Genomic DNA, 16326 nt, shown 5'->3' with positions numbered 1-16326 from the left:
GTCATTTTCAGAAAATTCTCAAAAAATGGGGCGCTGGTTAAGAGGTTAAAAAAAAAAAAAAAAAAAAAAATTAGCCCTTATGGGCTACCATAGATAGTCTCGTAATAGCTTACGGTGGGTTTGTTGTCAATAGTTGTCATAGACAACCGCGAAGTACAAACATACTGCGCCTGGAAAAAATGAGCGCGTCGCTTCAATTATGAGCGCGCTTGCCGCGCGCCTACATTTGAAATAACGAACTTGAGCGCGCAAAATATGTGAGCGCGATATGTGAACGGCCCCTTGGCGAGCTACCACCAATCAGGCCACGAGCTACTGGTAGCTCGCGAGCGACGTGTTGGAGACCCCTGCTCTAAAACAATGTGAGAATAATCATTTTGAGCTTGTAATATGTGTCCAACAGGTTCATAAGAAGGTTTGCTTTGATTTGTGCAGTCAGTAATTTGAGACACTATACATGTGTAGAAATAATTCAATAAGATGGGCAGACATGACTGCAAATATTTGTATTTCAAAAGCAATAATTGTATAATAATAAGGAAATGTGCCTTCCAAAAAAAATTCAATATCATTAATGTGTTGTATAAAGAAAATAAAAAGGACATAAGCAAATATAAATAAATCACAAATATGTTATCGAAAAAAAAAGTTTGTAAAATGAACTTCAACTGTCAGAAGGACAGCTCATGAAGAACCAATCATGTACAGAAAGGAATGTTCAAATTCAGAGGAACAGTTCAGAAGAAACGTTAATAATAAATATTGAGAAGATTGGATCAGTTGTGCTCCTTTTTTGGAATACTTGAATACTATTTTTTGTGGAATACTTGATGCGGCCCAGCCTGACCCAGACTCTACCTCCAGCGGCCCCCAGTTAAGTTGAGTTTGAGACCCCTGCTTTAAGGTTCTACATATGAAGCGCCTGACGGAACCCTTTAAGGTTCTACATATGAAGCGCCTGATGGAACCTTTTAAGGTTCTACATATGAAGCGCCTGAAGGAACCCTTTAAGGTTCTACATATGAAGCGCCTGATGGAACCCTTTAAGGTTCTACATATGAAGCGCCTAATGGAACCCTTTAAGGTTCTACATATGAAGCGCCTGATGGAACCCTTTAAGGTTCTACATATGAAGCGCCTGACGGAACCCTTTAAGGTTCTACATATGAAGCGCCTGACGGAACCCTTTAAGGTTCTACATATGAATCACCTGACGGAACCCTTTAAGGTTCTACATATGAAGCGCCTGAAGGAACCCTTTAAGGTTCTACATATGAAGCGCCTGATGGAACCCTTTAAGGTTCTACATTAGAAGCGCCTGACGGAACCCTTTAAGGTTCTACGTATGAAGCGCCTGACGGAACCCTTTAAGGTTCTACGTATGAAGCGCCTGACGGAACCCTTTAAGGTTCTACATATGAAGCCCCTGACGGAACCCTTTAAGGTTCTACATATGAAGCGCCTGACGGAGCCCTTTAAGGTTCTACATATGAAGCGCCTGACGGAGCCCTTTAAGGTTCTACATATGAAGCGCCTGACGGAGCCCTTTAAGGTTCTACATATGAAGCGCCTGACGGAACCCTTTAAGGTTCTACATATGAAGCGCCTGACGGAGCCCTTTAAGGTTCTACATACGAAGCGCCTGACGGAACCCTTTAAGGTTCTACATATGAATCACCTGACGGAACCCTTTAAGGTTCTACATATGAAGCGCCTGACGGAGCCCTTTAAGGTTCTACATACGAAGCGCCTGACGGAGCCCTTTAAGGTTCTACATACGAAGCGCCTGACGGAACCCTTTAAGGTTCTACATACGAAGCGCCTGACGGAACCCTTTAAGGTTCTACATATGAAGCGCCTGACGGAACCCTTTAAGATTCTACATATGAAGCGCCTGACGGAGCCCTTTAAGGTTCTACATATGAAGCCCCTGACGGAGCCCTTTAAGGTTCTACATATGAAGCGCCTGACGGAACCCTTTAAGGTTCTACATATGAAGCCCCTGACGGAACCCTTTAAGGTTCTACATATGAAGCCCCTGACGGAACCCTTTAAGGTTCTACATATGAAGCCCCTGACGGAGCCCTTTAAGGTTCTACATATGAAGCGCCTGACGGAGCCCTTTAAGGTTCTACATATGAAGCCCCTGACGGAACCCTTTAAGGTTCTACATATGAAGCGCCTGACGGAACCCTTTAAGGTTCTACATATGAAGCCCCTGACGGAACCCTTTAAGGTTCTACATATGAAGCCCCTGACGGAACCCTTTAAGGTTCTACATATGAAGCGCCTGACGGAGCCCTTTAAGGTTCTACATATGAAGCCCCTGACGGAACCCTTTAAGGTTCTACATATGAAGCGCCTGACGGAGCCCTTTAAGGTTCTACATATGAAGCGCCTGACGGAACCCTTTAAGGTTCTACATATGAAGCGCCTGACGAATCCTTTAAGGTTCTACATATGAAGCGCCTGACGAAACCCTTTAAGGTTCTACATATGAAGCGCCTGACGGAACCCTTTAAGGTTCTACATATGAAGCGCCTGACGGAACCCTTTAAGATTCTACATATGAAGCGCCTGACGGAACCCTTTAAGATTCTACATATAAAGCGCCTGACGAAACCCTTTAAGGTTCTACATATGAAGCGCCTGACGGAACCCTTTAAGGTTCTACATATGAAGCGCCTGACGGAACCCTTTAAGGTTCTACATATTAAGCCCCTGACGGAACCCTTTAAGGTTCTACATATGAAGCCCCTGACGGAACCCTTTAAGGTTCTACATATTAAGCCCCTGACGGAACCCTTTAAGGTTCTACATATGAAGCCCCTGACGGAACCCTTTAAGGTTCTACATATGAAGCCCCTGACGGAACCCTTTAAGGTTCTACATATGAAGCGCCTGACGGAGCCCTTTAAGGTTCTACATATGAAGCGCCTGACGGAGCCCTTTAAGGTTCTACATATGAAGCCCCTGACGGAACCCTTTAAGGTTCTACATATGAAGCGCCTGACGGAGCCCTTTAAGGTTCTACATATGAAGCGCCTGACGGAACCCTTTAAGGTTCTACATATGAAGCGCCTGACGAATCCTTTAAGGTTCTACATATGAAGCGCCTGACGAAACCCTTTAAGGTTCTACATATGAAGCGCCTGACGGAACCCTTTAAGGTTCTACATATGAAGCGCCTGACGGAACCCTTTAAGATTCTACATATGAAGCGCCTGACGGAACCCTTTAAGATTCTACATATAAAGCGCCTGACGAAACCCTTTAAGGTTCTACATATGAAGCGCCTGACGGAACCCTTTAAGGTTCTACATATGAAGCGCCTGACGGAACCCTTTAAGGTTCTACATATTAAGCCCCTGACGGAACCCTTTAAGGTTCTACATATGAAGCCCCTGACGGAACCCTTTAAGGTTCTACATATTAAGCCCCTGACGGAACCCTTTAAGGTTCTACATATGAAGCCCCTGACGGAACCCTTTAAGGTTCTACATATGAAGCCCCTGACGGAACCCTTTAAGGTTCTACATATGAAGCGCCTGACGGAGCCCTTTAAGGTTCTACATATGAAGCGCCTGACGGAGCCCTTTAAGGTTCTACATATGAAGCCCCTGACGGAACCCTTTAAGGTTCTACATATGAAGCGCCTGACGGAGCCCTTTAAGGTTCTACATATGAAGCGCCTGACGGAACCCTTTAAGGTTCTACATATGAAGCGCCTGACGAATCCTTTAAGGTTCTACATATGAAGCGCCTGACGAAACCCTTTAAGGTTCTACATATGAAGCGCCTGACGGAACCCTTTAAGGTTCTACATATGAAGCGCCTGACGGAACCCTTTAAGATTCTACATATGAAGCGCCTGACGGAACCCTTTAAGATTCTACATATAAAGCGCCTGACGAAACCCTTTAAGGTTCTACATATGAAGCGCCTGACGGAACCCTTTAAGGTTCTACATATGAAGCGCCTGACGGAACCCTTTAAGGTTCTACATATGAAGCCCCTGACGGAACCCTTTAAGGTTCTACATATTAAGCCCCTGACGGAACCCTTTAAGGTTCTACATATGAAGCCCCTGACGGAACCCTTTAAGGTTCTACATATGAAGCCCCTGACGGAACCCTTTAAGGTTCTACATATGAAGCGCCTGACGGAGCCCTTTAAGGTTCTACATATGAAGCGCCTGACGGAGCCCTTTAAGGTTCTACATATGAAGCCCCTGACGGAACCCTTTAAGGTTCTACATATGAAGCGCCTGACGGAGCCCTTTAAGGTTCTACATATGAAGCGCCTGACGGAACCCTTTAAGGTTCTACATATGAAGCCCCTGACGGAACCCTTTAAGGTTCTACATATGAAGCCCCTGACGGAACCCTTTAAGGTTCTACATATGAAGCGCCTGACGGAACCCTTTAAGGTTCTACATATGAAGCCCCTGACGGAACCCTTTAAGGTTCTACATATGAAGCCCCTGACGGAACCCTTTAAGGTTCTACATATGAAGCGCCTGACGGAGCCCTTTAAGGTTCTACATATGAAGCCCCTGACGGAACCCTTTAAGGTTCTACATATGAAGCCCCTGACGGAACCCTTTAAGGTTCTACATATGAAGCGCCTGACGGAACCCTTTAAGGTTCTACATATGAAGCCCCTGACGGAACCCTTTAAGGTTCTACATATGAAGCGCCTGACGGAGCCCTTTAAGGTTCTACATATGAAGCGCCTGACGGAGCCCTTTAAGGTTCTACATATGAAGCCCCTGACGGAACCCTTTAAGGTTCTACATATGAAGCGCCTGACGGAGCCCTTTAAGGTTCTACATATGAAGCGCCTGACGGAACCCTTTAAGGTTCTACATATGAAGCGCCTGACGAATCCTTTAAGGTTCTACATATAAAGCGCCTGACGAAACCCTTTAAGGTTCTACATATGAAACGCCTGACGGAACCCTTTAAGGTTCTACATATGAAGCGCCTGACGGAACCCTTTAAGGTTCTACATATAAAGCGCCTGACGAAACCCTTTAAGGTTCTACATATGAAGCGCCTGACGGAACCCTTTAAGGTTCTACATATGAAGCGCCTGACGGAACCCTTTAAGGTTCTACATATGAAGCGCCTGACGAAACCCTTTAAGGTTCTACATATGAAGCGCCTGACGGAACCCTTTAAGATTCTACATATGAAGCGCCTGACGGAACCCTTTAAGGTTCTACATATGAAGCGCCTGACGGAACCCTTTAAGGTTCTACATATGAAGCGCCTGACGGAACCCTTTAAGGTTCTACATATGAAGCGCCTGACGGAACCCTTTAAGGTTCTACATATGAAGCGCCTGACGGAACCCTTTAAGGTTCTACATATGAAGCGCCTGACGGAACCCTTTAAGGTTCTACATATGAAGCGCCTGACGGAACCCTTTAAGGTTCTACATATGAAGCGCCTGACGGAACCCTTTAAGGTTCTACATATGAAGCGCCTGACGGAACCCTTTAAGGTTCTCCATATGAAGCGCCTGACGGAACCCTTTAAGGTTCTACATATGAAGCGCCTGACGGAGCCCTTTAAGTTTCTACATATGAAGCGCCTGACGGAACCCTTTAAGGTTCTACATATGAAGCCCCTGACGGAGCCCTTTAAGGTTCTACATATGAAGCGCCTGACGGAACCCTTTAAGGTTCTACATATGAAGCGCCTGACGGAGCCCTTTAAGGTTCTACATATGAAGCGCCTGACGGAACCCTTTAAGGTTCTACATATGAAGCGCCTGACGGAGCCCTTTAAGGTTCTACATATGAAGCGCCTGACGGAACCCTTTAAGGTTCTACATATGAAGCGCCTGACGGAACCCTTTAAGGTTCTACATATGAAGCGCCTGAAGGAACCCTTTAAGGTTCTACGTATTAAGTATACAATACATTTCTTGACAGTTTGAATGTTATTTTCCAATTTTCTTACACATTATACCATTACTGTATAAGTTCATGAAATATAAACTTATTAAACAAAATACTTTTTTTTAATTTAGGTTAAATATTATGATTTTTTTAATTATGATGTTTTCTTGGGGTTTCACCTTTTGACAACTTTGTCATAATAAATGATCAGAAACAAATTATCTGGAGTTTTAAAGGGGTCATATAATGCCATTTTTGTACAAGCTAATATGATTCTTTAGGGTCTAAATTAAAAGTTTATAATATACTTTAATTAAAAATTCTCATTAGATTTGGAAGAAAACACTTATTTTACCTGGTCAAAAACAGCTCTGTTTTCAGCACGCCGTTTCAGTGCATATGACTTTAAATGATCATGAGCTTTGCTGACTCCGCCTCTCTGTTCTATGCGTACACGTTTGTAACACAATACCATAACGTGTTGTTCATTATAAACGTGGGATTATGAATTATATGGAGAACGTCGTACATAGAAAACATGCAGTAATGTACCCTGAGTGTAAACCTTAGACTCATTCATCGTGAAGCGATTTGCAAAGATATAAATATTAATATAAAGTTTAACCTGTTAAGCTTCAAGCCCACTATTGAAAAATCCCCAGAAATGACATACCCAAACTAAAACAGATACAGTTCATGAACCCTTTGCACTAAAAGCACAAGTATGATCTCATTTGAAAGCTGACACTTGGTTGTTTATTGTAAATGTAGAATTAATTATTGTCATAATGAAAAAAACAATTTTAAATAGCTTCAAAGTTTTGTAAAGTTATTAGAAATTTATTTTTATGAAACATCTTCATGAAAATAAAATTGAAGTTGGCCCTGGAGCAATCTAGAAATGCACTGCAGCTAAAGCCATATGTGTGACCATTTTATATTTAAAATCTGAAAATGATAAGTATAAAGCTCTGTATTTAGTTAAATGTTTTTCAAGATCATGTCAAATTACTTTATTTTGATTAGACTCTATTAGCAAACTGATGTTTAGTCATCTTCTGAGTCATCTATTCAGTCTATTGTCTCTATTGTTTTGTGGTGCCCCATTCAGTCTCAGTCTCCCCTGCACACATTTACACCTCTCCAGACTGGTTATTATGGCTCTAAATATGCATTTCTTTTGTCTGCATTATAGCTACTAACGACTGGCTATTCACAAGCTATTCATAGGGTTTCAAACCCTAATTTCTTTTATCAAAGTTCTCACTAAATATTTGAAACTGGTATCAAATGCACTGAAACATTTCAGTAAGCATTCCTATTTAGAAAAAAATCATAAAACAATAACTGCTCGTGGCAGGTGCGCCTGGGCTCGCTAGCATGTTAGCTTAGCACACCATCAATACACGACCATTTATGAGATTAAAACTATGTTTGCGCTCCAAACTCACTATATAACGCAAGTCTAGTGTTTTAAATAATCTTCTGTGATCTAACTTGGCTTCAGATAAAAAAAAAAATCAGACAGAAAATGTATTATTTAGTGTTCTGAACGATGATGAAATCTATATCGATTAGCATTACATTATAAATATAATCTATTATTATGAAATACCTGGCATGGCTTGAAGAACACAGGTAGCTCAAATATCATTGCAATCATGTTTATTGTCTTCAAAACATCTTTATCTGCATGTTACAGCGATCTCTGTACTTTCTGTATCACTCAGTGACGTCCTGGAATGTCACATGACTATGGGTCTTCTTCATGATCCATATATGGACTTTTATTGGACATAATAGCGCCCCCATGCTATTGGTATGAATGGAAAACACAGCACATCTCAGGAAGAAGCGATCATTATGATTACATCGACGCATTTGGGTATAAATTCAATAAATATTATTCCTGTCTATAGAAATATGATGTGAATCTATGAGAATATATCAATATTTCTCCACATCTGCACATTGTTGAGCTAAAAGCCCTCAGGGACGTTGTTTTGTGAATCGCTATCATGAGGACAGCACGGAGTGTTTTTTATGAATGGACCAGCTGACGCTCATAATTCATATTAAAGGTATCGACTCGTTTTTTTCATTTCATAACTCCTGACACAAATTAAGACATAACTGTCACTATAAGTTTCTCAGAATACAATAGTGGTCAAATACTGAATCTTGAGTCTTATATCTTTTTAATGATGTATAGTTTGTCAAGGTATAACATTAAATCTGATAGTATATTTGAACTAAATAAATAAAAAAACGCTTCAGTGCGCCGACGCTCTGGAGAAGGTTAAGAGGTTAATAAAACGTTACACTCACTTCAGTTCTTCTAGAGGTTCAGCAGGAACACGAATATCTGGTACCGATCCTTTATTCAGGAGCAGCTGCTTAGCAAAACCAGCTTTATACTGATCCTCGTTTATAAAGCAGTCTGGTGAGAAATGATTCACGCAAACATGAGAGCATTGACGTTGCTCGTGGGGAATATTCCCTTCGAAAACAAACTCAGCCACTGCGTCTTCAGCGGTTCGGATTTAGGAACATTAAAATGACTGTGTTCGTTATTACACCCAAGAACAGAACACCACAATCGCTTAGACGCCATTCTGCTCATAGACAGTGCTCCAGCATATCAACAATGAGCGCGCCGGTCCGCGCAGACTATGATTGACAGCTCTCACGAGCGAGGGCGGGTCTGTGTTGAAACGCGCCTATCAATCAACAATCGTGGGAGGGGCTTCCGAGCGTGTGACGTCACACGGTCGAACGGCTCGATTTGAGGCAGGGGAAAACATATAAGGAGATTAAAACAAAACCACTGGATGGATTTTTATCATTATATGATGGTTGTGTACAGGCACTGCCAACACACATTTCAGTACAATCAACTTAAAAAAGTGCATGTACCATTATATGACCCCTTTAATAGTGAACCAGAGTCCTTTGTGATGTCATTTTCTGGCATCCTGCATGTTACACAACACCTCAAAAATCTGAAGCAGCACAACTGTTTACAACACTGATAATTATCATAAATGTTTCTTGAGCATCAGATCCTCATATTAGAGTGATTTCTGCAGGATCATGTGACACTGAAGACTGGAGTAATGCTGAAAATTCAGCTTTGATCACAGGAATAAATTACACTTTACTGTATATTCACATAGAAAACAGATGATTTACACTGGAGTAATATTTCACAATTTTAGTGTATGTTTGCTCAAACACATGCAGCCTTGGTGAACAGAAGAGACTCTTTCAAAAACTTTTGACTGGTAGTGTAAATATAAAGCAAAAGATCGATTTAAAAGAAATGTTCGTTTACACTATTTTAAGGTGTCATTGTTACAGTGTAATTATATATTTAAGTACTGAGTAATATTAATTAACTACATGTACTTACTATAGGGTTAGGGTAGGATTAGGATGTGGTTGAGGGTTAGTTGCATGTAATTATGCATACTTTACTGTTATTACTATGGTAAGTACATGTAACATATGCAACAAGGACACTGTAAAATAAAGTGTTACCAAATGTACAGTGAATTTTGAAGATTTTTTTTAACACTTTATTTTACAGTGTCCTTGTTACATATGTTACGTGTACTTACCATAGTAATAACAGTGAATTATGCATAATTACATGCAACTAATCCTATCTTAAAATAAAGTGTAACCAAAAAACAGTTGTTCTGCTGAGCATGTGACCGGCGCGCCGGCGTCTCTGAGCTCTAAAGTTCAAACTCGCAGCTCTTTCTCTCCGGCACCTGCTCTTCAGTGTCGGCTCTAAAGCTCATGTGAATCTGTGTGACCGTGTGCAGGATAATAATCCTATTATATGCGGCCGCATCACATGGTTTCTGCCGACAGCATCATAATCCTTCAGGATACAGCGCTGGCATTTCAGGAATGGACTCAGGGAGCATGTGACCCGTCTGTGTGTGACCCGCTCAAACCCTGAACGTCTGCAGTGACTGGGGCTGAACACACACAGTGAAGCTGGATCCGTGAGAAAGAAGACATCAGAACTGACACTGATGAGATCAGACACGTTACTAACGGAAATTAAAGCCATACTCTATATTTCTCTACAAAACCGACAATAATTAAATAACTTAATGGAACAAAACCGATAATATTTAAATCTCTTAATTGACAATATTTAAATCTATAATGAACAAAACCGATATTTAAATGTCTTAATGGAACAAAAACGACAATATATAAATCTATAATCGAAAAAAAACGATAATATTTAAATCTATAATCGAAAAAAAAACTATAATATATTAATCTCTTAATGGAACAAAAACGATAATATTTAAATCTCCAAACTTTTTTTCTAAAAACTCAAAATTTCTGCTAAATCCACAACACTGCACTGAAATGTTCCAGAAACATGACTGACATGCGGAACGATAATAATGCATGTGATACAGAGATCTCTGAACTTCCTCAGTTTCATGTCTTCAAGACTCCACACGCTTCAGAAAGTCCATCACTGCACACATCGCATGTTTATCACCAAAGATCTGCAGGTTTCAGCACTAATGCCAAAAAACTGAAATGTTTGAGAATTGTTCCGTAAGCCTGAAGTTAAAGCAATGTGTGTCGACTTTAGAAGTATTCAATCATCACCGCAGTACAAGCCATTTCCAAGAAATGAAATCAGAGACATTACTAACTGAAATTAAAGCCATACTCTATAATTCTCAGCATCATTGCTTAAATAACTGCTAATTAAATTTGGAAAGTGTTAAACTCACATCAGACTCTTTTACACCTAGACAGCAACATAGTGTCGGCCCTAATCCGGTCCTGATCCGGCACGCATGGAGTCCACATGTACCGGATCTAGGCCGACACTTTGTTGTTGTCTGGGCAAAAAGTATCTTTTGAGAATTGTTTATTCTTGCTTGGAACAAATCTCTTATTCGAACTAACCCAACAATATTTAAATTTATAATCGAACAAAACCGACAATATTTAAATCTATAATCGAACAAAACTGACAATATTTAAATCTCTAAATGGAACAAAACTGACAATATTTAAATTTATAGTCGAACGTAACCGACAATATTTAAATTTATAATCGAACAAAACCGACAATATTTAAATCTATAATCGAACGAAACTGACAATATTTAAATCTATAATCGAACAAAACTGACAATATTTAAATCTCTAAATGGAACAAAACTGACAATATTTAAATTTATAGTCGAACGTAACCGACAACATTTAAATTTATAATCGAACAAAACCGACAATATTTAAATCTATAATCGAACAAAACTGACAATATTTAAATCTATAATCGAACAAAACTGACAATATTTAAATCTCTAAATGGAACAAAACTGACAATATTTAAATTTATAGTCGAACGTAACCGACAATATTTAAATCTATAATCGAACAAAACCGACAATATTTAAATCTATAATCGAACAAAACTGACAATATTTAAATATCTAAATGTAACAAAACTGACAATATTTAAATCTATAATCGAACAAAACCGACAATATTTAAATCTATAATTGAACAAAACCGACAATATTTACATTTATAATCGAACAAAACCGACAATATTTAAATCTATAATCGAACAAAACTGACAATATTTAAATCTCTAAATGGAACAAAACTGACAATATTTAAATCTCTAAATGGAACAAAACTAACAATATTTAAATCTATAATCGAACAAAACCGACAATATTTAAATCTCTAAATGGAACAAAACTAACAATATTTACATTTATAATCGAACAAAACCGACAATCAATATTTAAATCTATAATCGAACAAAACTGACAATATTTAAATCTCTAAATGGAACAAAACTGACAATATTTAAATCTCTAAATGGAACAAAACTAACAATATTTAAATCTATAATCGAACAAAACTGACAATATTTAAATCTCTAAATGGAACAAAACTGACAATATTTAAATCTCTAAATGGAACAAAACTAACAATATTTAAATCTATAATCGAACAAAACCGACAATATTTAAATCTATAATCGAACAAAACTGACAATATTTAAATCTATAATCGAACAAAACTGACAATATTTAAATCTCTAAATGGAACAAAACTGACAATATTTAAATCTATAATTGAACAAAACCGACAATATTTACATTTATAATCGAACAAAACCGACAATATTTAAATCTATAATTGAACAAAACCGACAATATTTACATTTATAATCGAACAAAACCGACAATATTTAAATCTATAATCGAACAAAACTGACAATATTTAAATCTCTAAATGGAACAAAACTGACAATATTTAAATCTCTAAATGGAACAAAACTAACAATATTTAAATCTATAATCGAACAAAACCGACAATATTTAAATCTCTAAATGGAACAAAACTAACAATATTTACATTTATAATCGAACAAAACCGACAATCAATATTTAAATCTATAATCGAACAAAACTGACAATATTTAAATCTCTAAATGGAACAAAACTGACAATATTTAAATCTCTAAATGGAACAAAACTAACAATATTTAAATCTATAATCGAACAAAACTGACAATATTTAAATCTCTAAATGGAACAAAACTGACAATATTTAAATCTCTAAATGGAACAAAACTAACAATATTTAAATCTATAATCGAACAAAACCGACAATATTTAAATATCTAAATGGAACAAAACTGACAATATTTAAATCTCTAAATGGAACAAAACTGACAATATTTAAATCTATAATCGAACAAAACCGACAATATTTAAATATCTAAATGGAACAAAACTAACAATATTTACATTTATAATCGAACAAAACCGACAATCAATATTTAAATCTATAATCGAACAAAACTGACAATATTTACATTTATAATCGAACAAAACTGACAATATTTAAATCTCTAAATGGAACAAAACTGACAATATTTAAATCTCTAAATGGAACAAAACTGACAATATTTAAATCTATAATCGAACAAAACCGACAATATTTAAATCTATAATCGAACAAAACCGACAATATTTACATTTATAATCGAACAAAACTAACAATATTTAAATCTATAATCGAACAAAACCGACAATATTTAAATCTCTAAATGGAACAAAACTAACAATATTTAAATCTATAATCGAACAAAACCGACAATATTGAAATATCTAAATGGAACAAAACTAACAATATTTACATTTATAATCGAACAAAACCGACAATCAATATTTAAATCTATAATCGAACAAAACTGACAATATTTACATTTATAATCGAACAAAACTGACAATATTTAAATCTCTAAATGGAACAAAACTGACAATATTTAAATTTATAATCAAACAAAACTGACAATTTTTAAATCTCTTAATTGTCTTGATCTCTCAGTAGTTTTGAGTCGCTGCTGCACTGATATTGTTCTAGACAACACTATAAATACAGAATATTTAGATCTAAATCCGGACGATCACTCATATCATCATTATATCTCACTATATATTTATAACTCTATGACCTTCGGGTAAAGATGCTTTGGAAACGTGTATTGTGAAAAGTGCTGCGCAAATAATTTTGACTTAACTTGTAGAGCCTGTAGCTCATCTGGCTGATCATGATTCGCAGAACACACACACACACACACACTCTTACCCACGATGGTGACCATCCACACCAGGACGTATGTGAAGGCGGAGATCCAGACGGCAGACATCAGGAACGTGATCATGTACCATCTCTTCCAGAAGCGTCTCCTGCAGTCGGGAACGGTCAGGAACAGCAACACGACGGCCGGCAGAGACAGAACCCACAGGATCCGCTTCAGGTCGTGTTCGGGCATCGAGAACACACTCTTCTGCTCTGAGAGAGAAACGTGCGAGCGTGAGGCTGCCGTTCACACTGAACACGCTCGGGTGTTTCCCAAATTACACTTCCCGTGTTTTCACTGTATTACGGTAGGGGGCGCTATTACACGTCTCCTATCAGATTACAGAACCTCCTGATCTAAACACGCAGAAATAAGCGAGTGAAGACATGCTCATCAAACAGCATAGAAATCAAAACTGCCTAATATTACTCAATGAAATGAATGAGGCATTTATATAGCGCTTCCATAAAAAAGTGCGGATATCGAAATGGACGAGTTCTGGGGCTGAAGCTCTGAGGGTGTTGATGGACTCGATCGACTCCATCTGTGTTTACATCGTCATTCTGAATCACTTTTTTTTTTTTACAAAAACATGATTTTCTCCGCTTTTTGCTCAAAATGTTTGTTTTTTTATGAACCTTACCCACATTAAAGTGTTGATAAAAAAGCTAGAATAAAGTTGTTTTGATTAAAATCAGAGGTTCTTTCTTTTGATATTTTGCATATTCAGAGTTCATACAACTAAATATTCCGGAGGTCATGACATCTTTGTGAAAATGGTCAAACGCGCTGGCGGTGGCTGGACACTGTTTTGAACCACCGGCGGGGAAAGAGTTAACCCTGGTGCTCTTCGTGTGTCGGGCAACATTTATACAAATAGATTTTTTTATTTCAATTAAATGAATGTACTATATTTTAGTTCGATAATGTTTTTAATTTAATATTTTGTGTTTTTAGGGGATTTTATGGTACTAAATTTTATTTACGCTGTATTTATAATCCATTTATTCACTTTTAAAAGGTAGACTAAGAATTACATTTCCAACTTAAAATGGTAAATTTTGAATTCTTTAGAGCGACAGAATGAAGTTTGGTCTCTTCTCAAAGACGACACTCGGCAGATTATTGTCAAAGTTTTAAAAAGTGAACTTATAAAAAATTTAAATAGTATTTTTGCACATTTTTCATAACAATAAACTTAAAATTCTGTATCTTTTTTTATGAAATATATATTTTCAAAATCACGTATTTCCCTAAAACTGCAAGAAAATCAAATCCGTAACTCTCCCCCAGTGTGTTCCACATGTGAGCCGATCTCTCAGTAATCGAGCGTCAGTGAGAGTGTGTTCGGCTGCAGTTCCACACGCTTCCACTAGAGGAAACTCTCATTCATTTACAATGCGCTCGTTTCTGACCGCGAGGAGCACAAGTGGGACCGTTGTTATCAGGATCATTAAACCTGTTCGAATCACTTCCATGATTTTGTGTGTTCACACAGCAAGTGCCAAAACCTTTACCAAGTTTCGTACCATTCCGATGAAGTAAAAAATTCGGGGGAAAAAACAAATGTAATTTTTTTTAAAGATGACCGAAAAGCACCAAATGGTTCTTTTAAGAACTGATCACTACAAGGTTCTTTGGGGAGCCAAATTTTTTTTTTTATGGCATCGCTGCAAAAACACCCTTTTGGAACCTTTATTTTTAAGAGTGGTACATTTACATTTATTCATTTAGCTGACGCTTATCCAAAGCGACTTACAATTGCTATATATGTCAGAGGTCGCACGCCTCTGGAGCAACTAGGGGTTAAGTGTCTTGCTCAGGGTGTCTCACAGTGGATTCGAACCCGGGTCTCTCACACCAAAGGCACGTGTCTTATCCACTGCGCCATCACCACCCCTGTCAAGCGCCAGACTGAAGAGTGGTCCCCAACATGATAATAAACAGAAACAGATGCAAGCCGGTGTGTGAGGTCATCGCGTACCTTGTCCGATCTCGTTGAGGCCGTGCAGGCTGAGCGAGAGCTGGGAGTAGCCGGAGTCGTCCTGGAAGATCCCGCTGTCGGCTCGGGAGCGCCGGTGAACTCGCAGACTGCCGTCGCTCCATCCCACCAGCGGCTGCTCCTCGCCCGAGCTCTTGCTCACACACACACAACACGGGCTGAAGCGCCGCAGCACGTACTCGCTGATCCTCAGGTCGAAGCACAGCACCAGCACATACACACCGTACACCAGCAGGAGGCACGCGCCGTCATACCTGACACACACACACGGCGCACGTTACATTCATGCATTTGGCAGACGCTTTTATCCAAAGCCACTCACATTGCATTTCAAGGCACACGTTTACATTCTCATCAGTTCTGGCTTTCCCTGGGGATCGAACCTGTGACCTTGGCGCTCTACTGTTTGAGCTACAGGAAAGATTACAGAATTCTTACGTTAATTCGGTTCATTCCTGCACCGTTAGGGTCCGTACACAATGAGTTCGAAATTTTCGCACGTTAAAAATAAATACGACCTCACATTGTTGTGTCAATCACGTTTAAAATGTTTCGATTTATGGCTTGATTTTCTTAGTTTTAGAGTAAAACATGTTTTTGAAAATAGTATTTTTGCACATTTTTTTATAACACTAAATGTGAAATTCTGTAACTTTTTTTAAATTCACATTTGAAAACTTCACTTCAGCAATAATCTGCCAAGTGTCGTCTGAGATCAAACTTCAGTCTGTCGCTCTAAAGCGTTCAAGATTTACC

General features: G+C 38.5%; 1 protein-coding gene across 1 annotated transcript in view; it reads right to left on the bottom strand.

Annotated features, from left to right (window-relative positions):
* Positions 1-16326, bottom strand: part of slc24a5 (solute carrier family 24 member 5) — a 32316-nt gene that overhangs the window by 5035 nt on the left and 10955 nt on the right. The window contains exons 6-7 of the mRNA XM_056243955.1: positions 15553-15824; positions 13574-13780 (exon numbers count right to left, since the gene is read on the bottom strand). Coding sequence (XP_056099930.1) covers positions 13574-13780; positions 15553-15824 — 479 coding nt within the window. The remainder of the gene's footprint in view (positions 1-13573; positions 13781-15552; positions 15825-16326) is intronic.

Source organism: Rhinichthys klamathensis, unplaced genomic scaffold (assembly GCF_029890125.1).
Source record: "Rhinichthys klamathensis goyatoka isolate OS25496 unplaced genomic scaffold, OSU_Roscu_1.1 h1tg000874l_1, whole genome shotgun sequence".
Taxonomy (NCBI): Eukaryota; Metazoa; Chordata; class Actinopteri; order Cypriniformes; family Leuciscidae; genus Rhinichthys; species Rhinichthys klamathensis.
This window is presented reverse-complemented; position numbering and strand designations above follow the sequence as displayed.